The sequence below is a fragment of the Melozone crissalis genome, unplaced genomic scaffold, assembly GCF_028551555.1.
Source record: "Melozone crissalis strain CALT ecotype California unplaced genomic scaffold, PUWL_Pcris_2 ptg000008l_1, whole genome shotgun sequence".
Lineage (NCBI taxonomy): Eukaryota > Metazoa > Chordata > Aves > Passeriformes > Passerellidae > Melozone > Melozone crissalis.
Genome location: NW_026535786.1, coordinates 12880676 through 12894544, shown reverse-complemented (window position 1 = coordinate 12894544; position 13869 = coordinate 12880676). Strand labels below are relative to the sequence as shown.

The 13869-nt window shown below is 49.9% G+C and overlaps 2 protein-coding genes across 2 annotated transcripts; one reads left to right on the top strand and one right to left on the bottom strand.

Moving 5' to 3' along the window:
* Positions 1-4592: 4592 nt before the first annotated feature.
* Positions 4593-9604, bottom strand: PHB2 (prohibitin 2). Its single transcript, XM_054269640.1, has 8 exons — positions 9422-9604; positions 9257-9341; positions 9103-9182; positions 8526-8710; positions 6302-6431; positions 5726-5829; positions 5241-5318; positions 4593-4695 (listed from the first exon to the last, which is right to left on the bottom strand). The coding sequence occupies exons 1-8, from the start codon at positions 9546-9548 to the stop codon at positions 4615-4617; spliced, it is 870 nt and encodes a 289-aa protein (XP_054125615.1). The 5' UTR covers positions 9549-9604; the 3' UTR covers positions 4593-4614.
* A 189-nt stretch (positions 9605-9793) lies between these two features.
* On the top strand, positions 9794-13837 carry EMG1 (EMG1 N1-specific pseudouridine methyltransferase). Its single transcript, XM_054269642.1, has 6 exons — positions 9794-9946; positions 10037-10138; positions 10479-10620; positions 10989-11047; positions 12480-12629; positions 13388-13837. The coding sequence occupies exons 1-6, from the start codon at positions 9806-9808 to the stop codon at positions 13499-13501; spliced, it is 708 nt and encodes a 235-aa protein (XP_054125617.1). The 5' UTR covers positions 9794-9805; the 3' UTR covers positions 13502-13837.
* Positions 13838-13869: the final 32 nt, after the last annotated feature.

Below are 13869 nucleotides of genomic sequence, written 5' to 3'. Positions count from 1 at the left end.
GTTTCACAATGCCAGATACCCTTTTGTAAGTAATGGGAAGGGGCTAAAGTCCTAGCCTAAGGAAACATCTACCTTTGCCTGAGACCCCTGGGTAGCTTCAAAGGACAGGACCCACTGTCTTCCTTCTTAAACAGCTGCCACAGCCTAAAGCAAGGCATACCAAGGGTTAGCTTAAACACTACCTGAAGCCTGAAAATGAAGACATCTTGTGGAACAAGGTTACTGAGAACCTTCTTTGTGTTCAAATCCTGAGCTTGATGTGCCCATAATGTCCGGTCTACAAAAAATTTAGACTGAACAAGGACTTTCCTGACTGCACATCAAGAAATACAGCACTGTCTGTACAGCAGTTTACTCTCCTTTACATAGGATCTGTTACACACAAATACTTTGGGGCGACTATTTGAGAATGAATTTTCAAAGCTGGTTCAAAGAATTTGTGCTTCCGTGATGCTGCAAGTCCAAATATATAGGTATTAGTTATGGCTTGGATTGCCAGTAAGCTTCAAACTAGGAATCCACAGATTTTATCTGTTCCTTTAAAGATCTTGTGCTCTACTTCACCAGAGGAAGAAGTCCCTAAAGGCCTCTTTTCTTCCCTGGAGAGCTCAAGTTGGAGTCGTTTGTAAAAAGAGATGGTTGGTTGTAAACAGACATGGTCTCTGGGGTGGCTGTCTTGACCATCATGATCATGAAACAGCTGAGTTGAAAGTCCTTGAGATAGGAGAAAAACTCTAAGTAAAGCTACTGCCCTGGACCTGGGGAGAGCAGACTTTAGGCTGCAGGGAAGCAGTTGGTAAGGTCCCCATGGAATCTGCTTTAGAGGACAGTGGGGTACATAAAAGCTGCTCACTTTTTACGGGTCCTCTTTTCAGGAACACAGGAACAGGCAGTTACAATGTGTCTGAAGTCCAGCCAGTGAGGCTGAGGGCTGGCTTGGCTGAGCAAGGAGCTCCTTCTGCAACTCAGCAGAAAGTGTATGGACTTTGGAAAGGACAGATTATGCAGGGGGACAGACATGCTCCTTGCCACTCTAGGGAAAAAAAGCCCAAGCTTGAGTTGAAGCTGGTTGGTACTATGATGAGTAAAAATAGGCATTTTAAAGTATGTTAAGAGCAGAAGGAAGAGTAAAGGTTTGTCACTTGACGAGGTGGGTCACCTCATCCCCAAACAGTGATGAAGCTGAGACATTTAATGCTGCCTTTGCTTCTTCCTCTGACACTGATGATGGGGGGGTTGGCCATGGCTGGGGGAATGATGAACTCCCAGCTGACCTGGAACTTGTAAGGGATTTGCTGCTGCAACTGGATGCACCTAAGTCTATGGGGCCCAGTGAGATTCCTCCCAGGGTACTGAAGAGGTGGTCATGTAACTGTGAAACCTCTCTCAGTTATTAATCAGCAGCCTTGGTAATATGTATAAGTTGACATGGAGGTTGGCAAATGTTGTCCCAGTTTTCAAGAAGGGCAAGAAAGAAGATCTTGGTAATTACAAGTCAATCAGTTTCACTTTGGTGCCTGGTAAAACTGTGGAGAAAATTAGTCTGGAAGTTATCAAGGAAAAGACTTGAAAGACAACGCAGTCGTTGATCAAAGTGCATGCAAGTTCTTGAAGGCAAAGTCATGCCTTACAAATTTAATAACCTTTCACAACAAGGCTACCCACCTAGTAGTCAAAGGGAAGGCAGATATGGGTGGGTTTTTTTTGTTGTTTTTTTTTTTGGCAAAGCTTTAGATAGTGTCACCATATCCCTCTGGACAGCATTCAGCACACAGCCACAATTTCATCCACACAAAACTGAACAAGAGCAAATGCCAGATTCTGCACCCAGAATGCTGCAATCCTGGATGTGAACACAGACTGAAGGATGAGACTGGGGTGCAGCCCTGCAGAAAAGGCTCTGGGCATTCTGAGTGATGGCAGGCCCTGCCAGGTGTGTTGTGCTGGGCTGTGCTAGCACAGAGCTGGCCAAAGAAGTGAGGGTCCCACTGCACTCAGCTCCAGCCCCACCATCACTGGGTGCAGCTTCAAGCTCCACAATACAAGGAGGATATAAAAATAATTATAATGTGTCCAAAGGAGGGCAACAAAGACAGTAAGGAAATGTGTCACTTACAAGGAGCAGCTGAGGATACAAAGTTAATTCAGCTTGGAGAAGACCAAGGGCTGACCTAACACCTTCTCATCAGGGGCAGCAGAAGGGGGGTGCTGATCTCTTTTCTTTGGTGTCCAGCAACAGGACACAGGGAATAGCTCAAAGCTGCACAGGGGAAAGTTCAGGTTGGATATCAGAAAAAAAGAATAATTTACAGGGTGGCCAAGCTCCCCAGGGGAGCAGCCATAACCTTGAGTCTGTCTCTGTTCAAGATGTGTTTAGACAATGCTCTCACCTGAAGTTTAACTTCTAGGTTGCCCCGGACTTCATCCTTGTGAGTTCCTTCCAACTCAGGACATTCTATGATTCTACGTGGCTTTGATAACCTCAAAGCCTTAAATCTTGGTATAGAGCACCCCAGAGAAACAGCAAATAAGCTCCCCCTAAAGGACACAAGATCTTGCTGTTGAAACAGAAGCAGAGTTTAGTCAGTGTAGTCAGTGGAGGAAGATTCCTCCTTCTCTTTTCAGCCAGGAAAGCAGAGAGGGGAAAAAGCCCAAGGTGTAACAATGGAGGCCAGGACACAGCATAGAGATGCTGCTGTGACCTGGAAAAGCAGGTAAACCTACCCTCATCTGCAGCCCCTCCTCACAGGCAGCTAAGGAACCAGCCTGGTCACCCACACAGCTCTGTGAGCATCCAAACATCTCTCCTCTCTCCCCACACTGTGATGATCTGCCAGTGACCCGGAGTGAATTTCTTTCTTTTGTTCCTTTCCCTTCATCATCCTCATTCCAATTTCAACCAAATAAAATCTCTGTTCCATCTCTCACTACATAAAATAACCACTTTCTTCCCCATGCACTAAGCACACTTAGACACAATAAAAATTTGGTTGTTTTTTTTTCTTTAATTTTTACAAATATCTGAAAGCATCACTGAGCAGACAGTGACACAAGTAAGATATTCCAGCAGTGACAGGCACCCAACGAATGGCATTGTCCTGAATTCAGTCCCAGGTTCTCTTGGGATCAAGAGTGAGAGAGAATCAAAATTTACTAGAAAAAAAAGCCTGGTGCTGATGGCAGAAGAACTCCCTCACTTGGCCAGAAAATAATTTGATATCCTACAGAAATCTAAATATTAATGAAGATTAGAGGCAAATATCCACATGGGTTAATACCAGTAAGCCCCTTTGCCCCCTCTCCAAATTTAACTGGTGGGATGAGGAAGGAATTGCAGCTACCTAGAGGCAGAGCCCATTCCTGTAACTGAATCACCACAGATGGAGCAGAGGCATGGGGACAAAATCTGGCTACTGGATTAAAAACTTCATAGTGAGGACAAACAATACTAGTGGAGGGAGTTCAAAGATCCTCACTCTTATCTTCTGCTGGTCAGCAACGCTGGTTCTAGGAATCTTCAGCTTCTTTCATTTCTTGCCTTTGGGTAGGAGGCTGTCACTGAAAGGGAGACAGAAGGGAGTCATCAGTACAAGTCACCAGAAAGGACAAGCAAAGCTGTACCAGCCCCTCAATGTGGATTCTGAGGTATGGGTCACACCCAAAGGATCTGGACTTCCAAGTCCTTCCTATTAGGCAGGTGTTTTTTTTTCCCAAGCCCCTTAAATCTTCTGGAACAAATGTAACAGAATCTGGTCAGAAGTGAGGAAAAAGGATGTTATAATCAAAGATCCCAGAGAAAAGAAACCAAGTCTGGTTTCCCTTCTCAGTTCTGAGAAATCTAAGCTTTCAGCTGCATCCTGTTAGCTCAGCTGGCACTGCCTTTTTCAGTAAACACTGGACAGATTAGACAAAGCCACCAAATTCCCTGACAGCTCTGAAAGCAGGAGATGGAGTGGTCTCACATGAACTGGAAAGCTTTTGGACAATAATAAAAGCATCTTCCCTAGAGATCATCAGCCCAAACCACCGCAGATTCCCAAGATCATCTTCCTGTCTCCTCACAGCCCTGTCTGCCATAACCACAGGATGCCCTGCGCATGTGGTAGCTCAGAGAAGGCTCCACAGTTACTGCTGCCTTTCCCATGCAAGGCTCCCTACGAGGCACACATGGAGCTCCAATTACTGCACACTCCATGTACATGTTTGTGTGGCTCCCTGCAAGGAAAACTTCAAGTTTCACATCACAAATGGGAATTGAGGTGGGGACTGGAATAAACTTGCTGGGGCCAAAATGGCCCAGGCCAGAAACATGCCAGGCACCAGGAAACAGCAACACCCTGGTTCCAGTACTAACAAAGGGATCAAAACATGCAGTGCCTTACCTTCCTCTGTGTCAGCAGATGCAGTAAGGGGTGCAGGGTGGGAAAGAAAAAAAACCAAGAGTAAATTGATGAGATTTAACAAACAACCCCATTCCCACAGTAGGAGAGGCTGCTCCCTACTTGGCTATATCCTCTGACATTGGGGTCCTCTCAGAAAAAGATCCTGAGAGAGCTCCAGAAAGGGGAGCAGCTTCCCAGGTAGGATGCAGACAAACCCAGGCACCCAGCCCCTTTACCTGGTGAAGGCCTCATCCTGCAGGTTCAGTACCAAGTTATCTGCTGTGAGATACACACGGTTTTGCGAGGCAGCAATCTGAAAAAGAAATACATTACAGACATGGCATCCAGGACTAAAAATGGACATGGAAGAACAGCACCAGGAACCCACCTCCCCGTCCAGATACAGCACTCTTGTTAATTACTTAAGATCTCATTTAAATCAATGCAATTCCCCAAAACAACTCCCTAGTTCCTGAGTTCCCATCCCAGAGCCATCAGACATTCTAAAATAAGCGTTCATTCTGTATCTCTGTCACAAAGACCTTTGATCCCACATTTATCTGTCCCCCTTTCTCAGCTGCAGCTAACCAGAAGCTTTGGGTGGCTGCAGCAGAGGGTGGGTGATGGAATCTGATGTGGATCTGGCCATGTCATATGAAGGGCATGAACTCTGAGCCTCACATCTAATTGCAGATCCTTGCTAAGTCTTAAGCTCTACTTGAGCAGAGAAGGGCTGGGCAGGAACAAAGATCAGGACAGGGCAGATCACATTCGCCTTAAATTCATCATGTGGCCACTGGGCTGGGGGGACACAGGGACTGCAAAAGGACAAAGGGAATTCTGTGCCCAAATGCTCACCGTTTTTGAGATGTTTTGAGCAGCTCGGATCTTACGTAGCTTGATGTAGCCTGGATTCCTGCTGAGAGCTTCCCCGAGGTACAAGGGAACCAAAGTTAAGGAAAATCTCACAAACAGAAGCTACCTACCCTCAAGGAATTCTTCCTAAGCCATATTAAAGAACATCTCAGTGGGTAAAAAGCAATCTCTTTCCCAGTAACATGAGCCTTTGGGTAGGCATATTTTCACCTGCGCAGGTAAGAGCATTATGGATTATGGTCACACACAGCCAATGAAAGTTAAACTTTACAACAAGGAGCGCAGGCCCATGGCCTGTAACCTCAGACAAACCTCGCTCCAGCCGACTGCAGGAAGGGAAAAAAGAACAGTGACCTACTGGAGCTATCAACAGATCACAGTCTCCTAAGCATGAGCCCAGTGTGACAGATCCTCAGCACTGCCAAGCTCACAAGCCACATCCCACAAAATCTCCTGAAGCAGGATATCATCTTGGCAGCTGTCGCTTCTCCTTCAGCCTGAACTATCTTCTGCTTCTGCTCCTGCTTGGCCTTCTCCACCAGGAACTGGGCACGTTGTGCCTCCTGCTGGGCTGCAGGGAGAAGGGACACGGGCATTGGAAACACATTGTCTCTTCCATCAGAACCTGACAGCTGAGACCAGGGGCTCTGCTTCCCAAAGAACCAGTAACATTCTGGGACCACATCCAAGTACAAAACATACCTGAGAGCACTTTACCTTCTCTTGAGTAAAACCCACAGCACCCAGAGCCTCCACATGTATCCCCCACAGTGAGTGACAGAGTCCCAGTCTGAAGAGGAACCTTAGTTTTGGGAACTCAGTCCCTCCTGCGGTCTATCCCATTAGCTACGGCTTTCTGGTAACACTTACAAAATAAACCTGTTCAGCTCTGTTACTAAGGAGGCTTAGAGATTTGTAACCCTGTGCCTGAACTTATACAGTGACACAGCAGTGACACACTAGCCCAAATTTCACCTCCTTGTTTAATAGCTCAGTGAAAAGGCAAAGGCAATCCACCCTTGTCAGGCACCAGTGGAACTCACCCACTTGCTTAGCCTCCACAGCAGCTGTGTATTCACGGCTGAAACTGAGCTCTGTGATAGCCACATCATCCAGGATGAGGCTGAAATCCTTGGCTCTCTCTGTCAGCTCTCTCCTAATGAGCAGAGACACCTGAAACACACACACAGCAACAAGAGTAGTCCCAAGCACAGGGTGCTCTCACTTTCTGAGCACTCCAAAAACAAAGCACAACTGCTCCTCACAGCGTTGGGAGAGACATTCCCCAACCCCAGCTCCAAACCATGGACATCAACACCACCTCTGAGTAACATATCCACAGCCACAAAAAGCATTTTCAAAACTCTATTACAGCTCATTTACAGTTACTACTAAACTGCTCTATGCAAGTAACACTGTGAAAGTAAAAAACCTTGAAAGCATCTTTTGCTTTCACATCCTGCTACATCCAGTTCCATAGTTCCCACAGTTTTGGCAATAAGCCTTTCTTTATCCACCCTGGTTTTGCCACTGTTTGCAGGCTGTGCTTTCATAACTGTACTACAACACAAAAAAAAGAAATGACCACATAATTTTTTTAACCTGTATCACATCTCTTAATACAGTAGCTACTTGTCTCGTGTAGCTACTCCGCTTTTTTTGGCTGCTTTGGCTGGGTGTTGCTGTTAGGCACTTTGATTTATTCTACTCTTACTTCCCAGCACCTTTTTCAGGTAGCCTGACAAGTCCTGCACCAAATATTGACTTAAACAGAAACTATTGCTACAGTATCACATGCTTGACCAGCAGAGCATTTGCTTTTACTTTTACTGCAGCAGTTTATGAGCAGAACTCTAAAGAGTGGCAGAAACCTTTCCTGAGGGAACTGTGAGTGCACAATTACATGAAATCACTGATTTTTTTTCTATCAATCCCTTCAATGCCACACAACTTTATAATAAAAAGCACTGGATGGATACATGACAAAAAGGCAAATGTAACTCAGTTTGTTCCAAAATTTCAGAGATCAAAGAATGATTCTCATCTGAGATCACAGGTGCTTAACAGCTTTTGCTTCCAGCACAGCTGAAACCCTCACAGATACTCCTTGCTGTCCCATCCTCTCCATGCATTCTCTTTCTACATGAAGACCAACAAATCCCTGCAGTGCACTCCATGTGGATGAGCACAAAACCCTGAAGCCCCTCACCAGGGGGATGCAGATAATTTCTTACAACAAAACCTAAAGACACTCAGTTCTACTCTTTGGTTCTTTTGACATGGATGAGAGATGTGGTCTGCGATAGCTGAGAGATGCTTTGTATTTCATCTAACAACTTTTCCTCTTCAGCACTGTCCTGGTCCTGCAGGATCTCCTCTAACACCTTTTACAACAAGAGCAGCACACCCTCTCTGCACCAGCTCTAAAGGGATGAGAGCTCTCAGAATCCCTGGCAAATTATTACAATACAAACTTTCACAACAGGCATTTTAAAGCTAGATGTTTCTAATATTTTGCAACACTCCCCCAGAGAACAGTCCAAGTCTTTTCTAATCAGTGCCTGCAGGGAGGGTGCCAAGACAACTAAGCCAGGGTCTTCTCAGTGATGTCAAACAATAAAACAAGAGGCAATGGGCAGAAACCAGGACACAAGAAGCTCCACCTGAATATGAAAAATAACTTCTTTACTGTGCAGGTGACTGAGCACTGTAACAGGCTGCCCAAGGAGCTTGTGGAGTCTCCCTCACTAGAGACATTCCAGGACCATCTGGATGCAATCCTGTGCCATGTGCTCTGGGATGACCTTGCTTGAGCAGGGAGGCTGGACCAGATGACCCTCTGTGGTCCCTTCCAACCTGACCCTTTCTGTGATAGTGAACAGAAGTTATCTGTGACCTTCTGAAGCATCCATCACTGACAAGTTAGTGCTTTGTTAACTGCTCATTCCCATTGTTTTTCAGATCTTTCAAAACTGCTTAATTTGCTCTGACAGTCTTTGCAAGATCTGTATTTTAAAAGGCTGGTCCACTGACACCTGTGGACAATTAAGCAAACCGGCTCCTTCTCCCCTAATGTTACATTCTGGTGCACTCTGTGCACCAACACACCCAATTTACTCCTGGGAAGCTGCCAACACAGTATTTATACCTGTACTGGAATCAAACTGTACGTAGGACACGTTTCCCATGAGGATGCACTCCCCAGCTGAGCACAGCCACCCTTCCCTCCCCTGCTCCCCCCACCCAGCAGCTCCGGGCCGGGCTCACCTGGGCCCTCTGCGTGATGAGCTGCGAGGCGTTGAACTTGGCCACGACGCTCTTGAGCACCTCGTTGACGATGGAGGGCAGCACTCGCTCCTCGTAGTCCAGCCCCAGGCGCTGGTACATGCTGGGCAGCTCGGCCGCGTTGGGCCGCGTCAGCACCCGCAGGGAAATGTTCACCATCTGCAGGTCTGCGGGCACAGCCGGGTCAGGGCTGGGGCACAGGGAGAGCCCCCGCAGCCCTCAGCCGGGATGGGACAAGGACAAGGAGCAGCGGCACCCACGGGGCGTTCTGGTTGGAATTAGGAGGAAATCCTTTACGGAGAGGCTGGTGAGGCACTGGGACGGGTTGTGCAGGGAAGCTGTGGATGGCCCAGCCCGGGAGCTGTTCATGACCAGGTCGGACAGGGCTTTGAGCAACCTGGTCTGGTGCAAGGAGTCGCTATCCGCGGCACGAGACTGTGACTAAACGATTTTTAAGGTCTATTCCAAGCCTTTAGCGTTCCATAATTGTGTGAGAAGCGCCAACACTATGGCGGAATTCCAGTCCCGTGCCTCCCCCCTCGAGGCCCCTGTGTCTCACCTTTGGAACCGGTGGGGGAGGAGATTTTCCGCGGCCGCGCTCGGATGTCGTAGATGATGGGATACTGGAACCAGGGGATCCTGCGGGAGCGGAGCCGCGTTAGGGGCGAGGGCCCCGCCGGGCCCGGGAGGGGGCCGGGGGGGCCGGGCCCTACCTGAAGTGCAGCCCCTCGGCCAGGATGGTGTCCTGCTGCACGCCGCCGATGCGGTTGAAGAAGATGGCGCGCTGGCCGCCCTCCACTGCGGGGAGAGAGCGGAGGCTCGGTCAGCACGGGTGGCGGGCATGAAGGATCCGAGGGGTTAGGGGGAACTCCACTCACCAATGAAGACGGACTCTCGCACGCCATAGGCCAGGGCACCGGCGCCCAGCAGCAGCTTAAGCGCGGTGCCGACGCCGCGGGGCCCGGTCGGCAGCCGCCCCGCCAAGTCCTTCAGGTTCTGCGCCATGGCCGCCCCGCCGCCGCCCCCGCCGGGAAGGACACCGGAAGGAGCGACCGCCGTGCCGCTCCGGCGGGAAACCGCGGCGCCAGGAGCGCCCCCGCTGCCCCTTCCCGCCCCCAGCACTCGCCTTCCGGCGCGGCGGCCGAGGCGCTCCGGAAGCGGGTCCGGCCGGAGCTAGATAGGGGGCGCGCCCCGGCGCCATCTTGGGTGGCCGCGGCGGGAAGGGCGGGGCCGGGGCGGGGCCGGCGGGGCCGCGTGACAAAATGGCGGCGCCCAGGCGGGCACGTGGGGACGCGCGGGAGGAGGATGAAGATGATGAAGGGCGCTCGGTGGAGGCCAAGCGGTCCTGCGGGAAGCGCCGGCTCCTGGTCGTGCTGGAGGGGGCGAGCCTGGAGACCGTGAAGGTGCGGGCGGCGGGAGATCGGGGCGGGTCCGGCCGGGCCGCGCTGGGGATGCTCTCGCTCCCCGCTGACCTGTCGGTGCTTTGCCCGTAGGTGGGGAAGACGTTCGAGCTGCTCAACTGCGACAAGCACAAGGCGCTGCTGCTGCGGAACGGCCGGGACCCCGGGGAGGTGCGGCCCGACATCACGCACCAGGTACCCGCGGGGAGCGGCGCGCCTGCGGCGGCCCGGGCTGCCCGGGGTACCCGGCACGGCGGCTCCGGGCCATCGTCCCGAGGGTCCGCGGGTCCGCTTGTGATCTTGGAGCCCGGGGGCGAGTTTGGCCTCCCCCGCTACGCTGGTGGGTTTTGGGTTGAGTCGCTGTTTGGGTCTGGGCTTGATTTCTTAGCGTTATAGCCTCACATCCCATAGTGGGATGAGCTTTCAGCCTCGACATCGGTCCCTTCTGCATCTGTGGGGGCTAACCGCCCATTTTCCCTAGAATTCTCTCTCTTGTGCCTTTCTATTTCCACTACCGTGTGCTTTTGGCTTTCAGAGTCTCCTGATGCTGATGGACAGCCCCCTGAACCGGGCTGGGCTCCTGCAGGTTTACATCCACACCAGGAAGAATGTTCTCATTGAAATCAATCCCCAAACCAGAATCCCAAGAACTTTTGATCGATTCTGTGGACTTATGGGTATGTGATTGATATGGTAAACTCTCTACCAGCTATATAATAATGCAGGAAGGTGATCAGGACTGGGGGAACTAAGGGAAAAGTCAAAAACTGGCCGTGGCCATAAAATGTGAAAGTGAGAAAAGAGCACAGAAGTGAAAGCATCTTTCTGGGATGTTGCAGGATGCATGCCCTAGCTGTGTGCTCCTTAGCACAGTGGGGAGTGCCTGCAGGAGGCTGTGCTGTCAGCAAAATAAGTATTTTCAGACTGTGATGGGAACTCTAAAAGTGGGCTTTTTGTGTAGCTCAGCTCAGGCAGAGCATGGGATTCGTGCAGCAAATCCCCATGCAGCTTAAGTGATTTTTTTTTCTTGTTTTCTCTTTGTCAGTTCAGCTGCTGCATAAGCTCAGTGTTAGAGCAGCTGATGGGCCCCAGAAACTGCTGAAGGTAAATACTCTGTAACTGCTCACAGCTAATGTTGCAACATTCTAATGGCAATGCAGGAGGGATTTTTTTGTGGGGGAGGTGTGGGGTTTTTTTGGTTGCGGGTGTGGCTGCAATTCTATCCCATCCTTGCTGGGGGTGCTGGTTCCAGGGGGGCTCTCCCACGTGCTACCTGGCCAGGAGCTGCTGCTGCAGGAAGGAAACCCCAAACACACCTGTCCTTGGAGCTGAGGGATCTGTTTCCTCAAGTGAACCTGACTGCCACACCTGGACATTGACACTTTTCGGGTACAGCTTTTAAAAAGGCAGAGAGAGGTGGAAATGAAGATGTAATTAACTGGAATGGCTTCTGCAGTCACAGAGGGGAAGACTGGATTAACCACAGGGACAAAGGATTAATCAGGATATCAGATTTCTCACATGAAGAACTACCCTTGGTGCTGGAAATGCCAGAAAAGCAGCAGCCTGAGGAAGCTGATGGTGATGTCACCTTGGCAGAGAAGGCTTGGCCCTAGCCAGTGCATCTGCCCGAGGACAAAGGTCAGCAGGCAGGTCAGCAACACTCCCAGAAGCAAAGAAGAACTAACCATGACTTAAATGTGTGTTGTAACTTTCTGTGGAAAATCTGGACTCTCCAAAGGAGAGGGGTTTTAAATCCCAGCAGCAGCCTGCTTGCTAGCCAAGATGAGACAGAGTTTCCTAAAGGGAACTATAGGTCCTCCGTGCCATCCCTCTGTGCCCGTTTCAAGAACATCTTCCAGCCACACACTGAGACTGGCAACACTTGGACACACCTGCTGGGGTTTGTTCTGTCCCTGTGCCTGGGGATCCTGACCCTGCTGCCCAGTGAGTCCTTCATGGCTTCTTTGCAGGAGAAGGTGATGCTTGGGATGCTCTTCTGGGAGCAGTGCTGTGCCTCAGCTTCTCCTGGCCATTCCATAGTGCCTACTGTCATTTGGAGAAGGTCTCGTGGACTTTTTTGATTTTGGATTACCCAGGAGTTGCACTGCTGCTCATGGGGAGCTCTGCTATTCATTGTACTGCTCCCCACAGCCAAGGCTCATCTACCTCTACATCACCTGTATCCTGGGCATACCTCAACCCATCTGGGACTGGTTTTGCCCAAGGACCTGAGTGTACTTGGTGGGTAATCAGGGGGACAGGGAAACAGGATGTGTACCCCAAGGGGATTTGGTCTTTGGGTGAGGGCAGTCTGTGATGTCGAACTGAGTACAAAGTGTTGGCTGTGGAATGACAGCACCACCAAGGACAATGAGGATGGACTGCTCCAGATGCACCAGTCATGAGCTCCTGATGCAGCCTGCAAACAGCTGATGAATTTTCTGTTTGTCTGTTGCTTTTAGCAAACAGTAGATCTAGCTATGTGTCAGGGTCTGTTTCCTCTACACCCCTATTAATTTTCTGCTTTCTGCAGGTGATTAAAAACCCAGTGACTGACCATCTGCCCGTGGGCTGTATGAAGATTGGCACCTCTTTTGCAGCATCACAGGTGTCAGATCTGCGTGAGCTGGTTCCTGCGGCAGATCCAGTTGTCATTGTGGTGGGAGCTTTTGCCCACGGCTCGGTAAGTGTGTGTGTCCCTTACCTGGGGCTGTGAAAAGGTTTCAGTCTTGTTCTGAATATGGAGGTTTTATCTGCCCTTTTTGGCTTGGTTTCCCCTCCACCCAGCCCCCTATTTTCCCCTGTATGCTTGTCAAAAAAGGCCCAAACTGCAACACTTGGGACTGTTGTCCCTCCCAAGGGAAGGCTGGCAGTTTCCCTGCTGAGGAAATACTGTGCCTCTGTAGTTGTTAGTGTTGGAAGAGATCTCTGGAGATCATCCAGTCCAACCCCCTATCAAGGCAGGGTCACCTGGAGCAGGTGACAGAGGAACACATCTAGGTGGATTTTGAATGTCTCCAGAGAGGGAGACTCCACAACCTCCCTGGGCAGCCTGTTCAGTGCTCTGCCGCCCTCAGAGTAAAGAAGTTCTTCCTCATGTTGTGGTGAAAGTTCTTGTGTTTTAGTTTATGGCTGCTGCTCCTTGCCCTGTTGCTGGGCACCAGAGGAAAGAGTCTGGCACCACCCCCTAGGCACCCACCCTTGAGATATTTATGTGCATTAACGGGATCCCCTCTCAGTCTTCCCTTCCCCAGATAAAACAGGCCCTGCAGACTCTCCTCATAAAGATGGTTCCATGTCCCAGTAATCTGTCTAGCCTCTGCTGGTCCCTCTCCAGTGGCTCTTTGTCTTTCTTGTACTAATGGAGATGGGGCTCAGTGAAAACTTTTTGCAACTTGGTAATTTTTTGTTTTGTTCTATTTTCCCCTCCTCTTCTCCCAGGTCAATGTTGACTATACAGAAAAGATGGTCTCCATCAGCAACTATCCCCTTTCTGCTGCCCTGACGTGTGCTAAAATTACTACTGCTTTTGAGGAAGTGTGGGGAATAGTATGAGCTTCTGCTGCTACTGTTGTCATGATGGACTTGTATACAGTGACTTCACATTCTGGAAGGGCTCTTTGACTTGGGTGTGGACCTGGTGCATCTTTGGGCTCCTGGAAAACAATTCAACTTCGTCCTTGTAGCTTCTGAAGCAATGAGACTTTAAACAGACTGCCCCACTGACCCTTTTTCCTCCTATTAAAGGTACCTTTTTTGAGTAAAAAGCGCTCGTGAATTTTACTTTCTCATTTTTCACGTGTGGGCAGGCTGGATCCCCTTATAGCAGGGACTTGGCCCGAATTTGTCACACAGAAGTGGAATTCTTAGCTGTGCCCTGCTCGCCCTGGTGTCACTTGGTCCTGTAGAATCGCCTTGCTCGG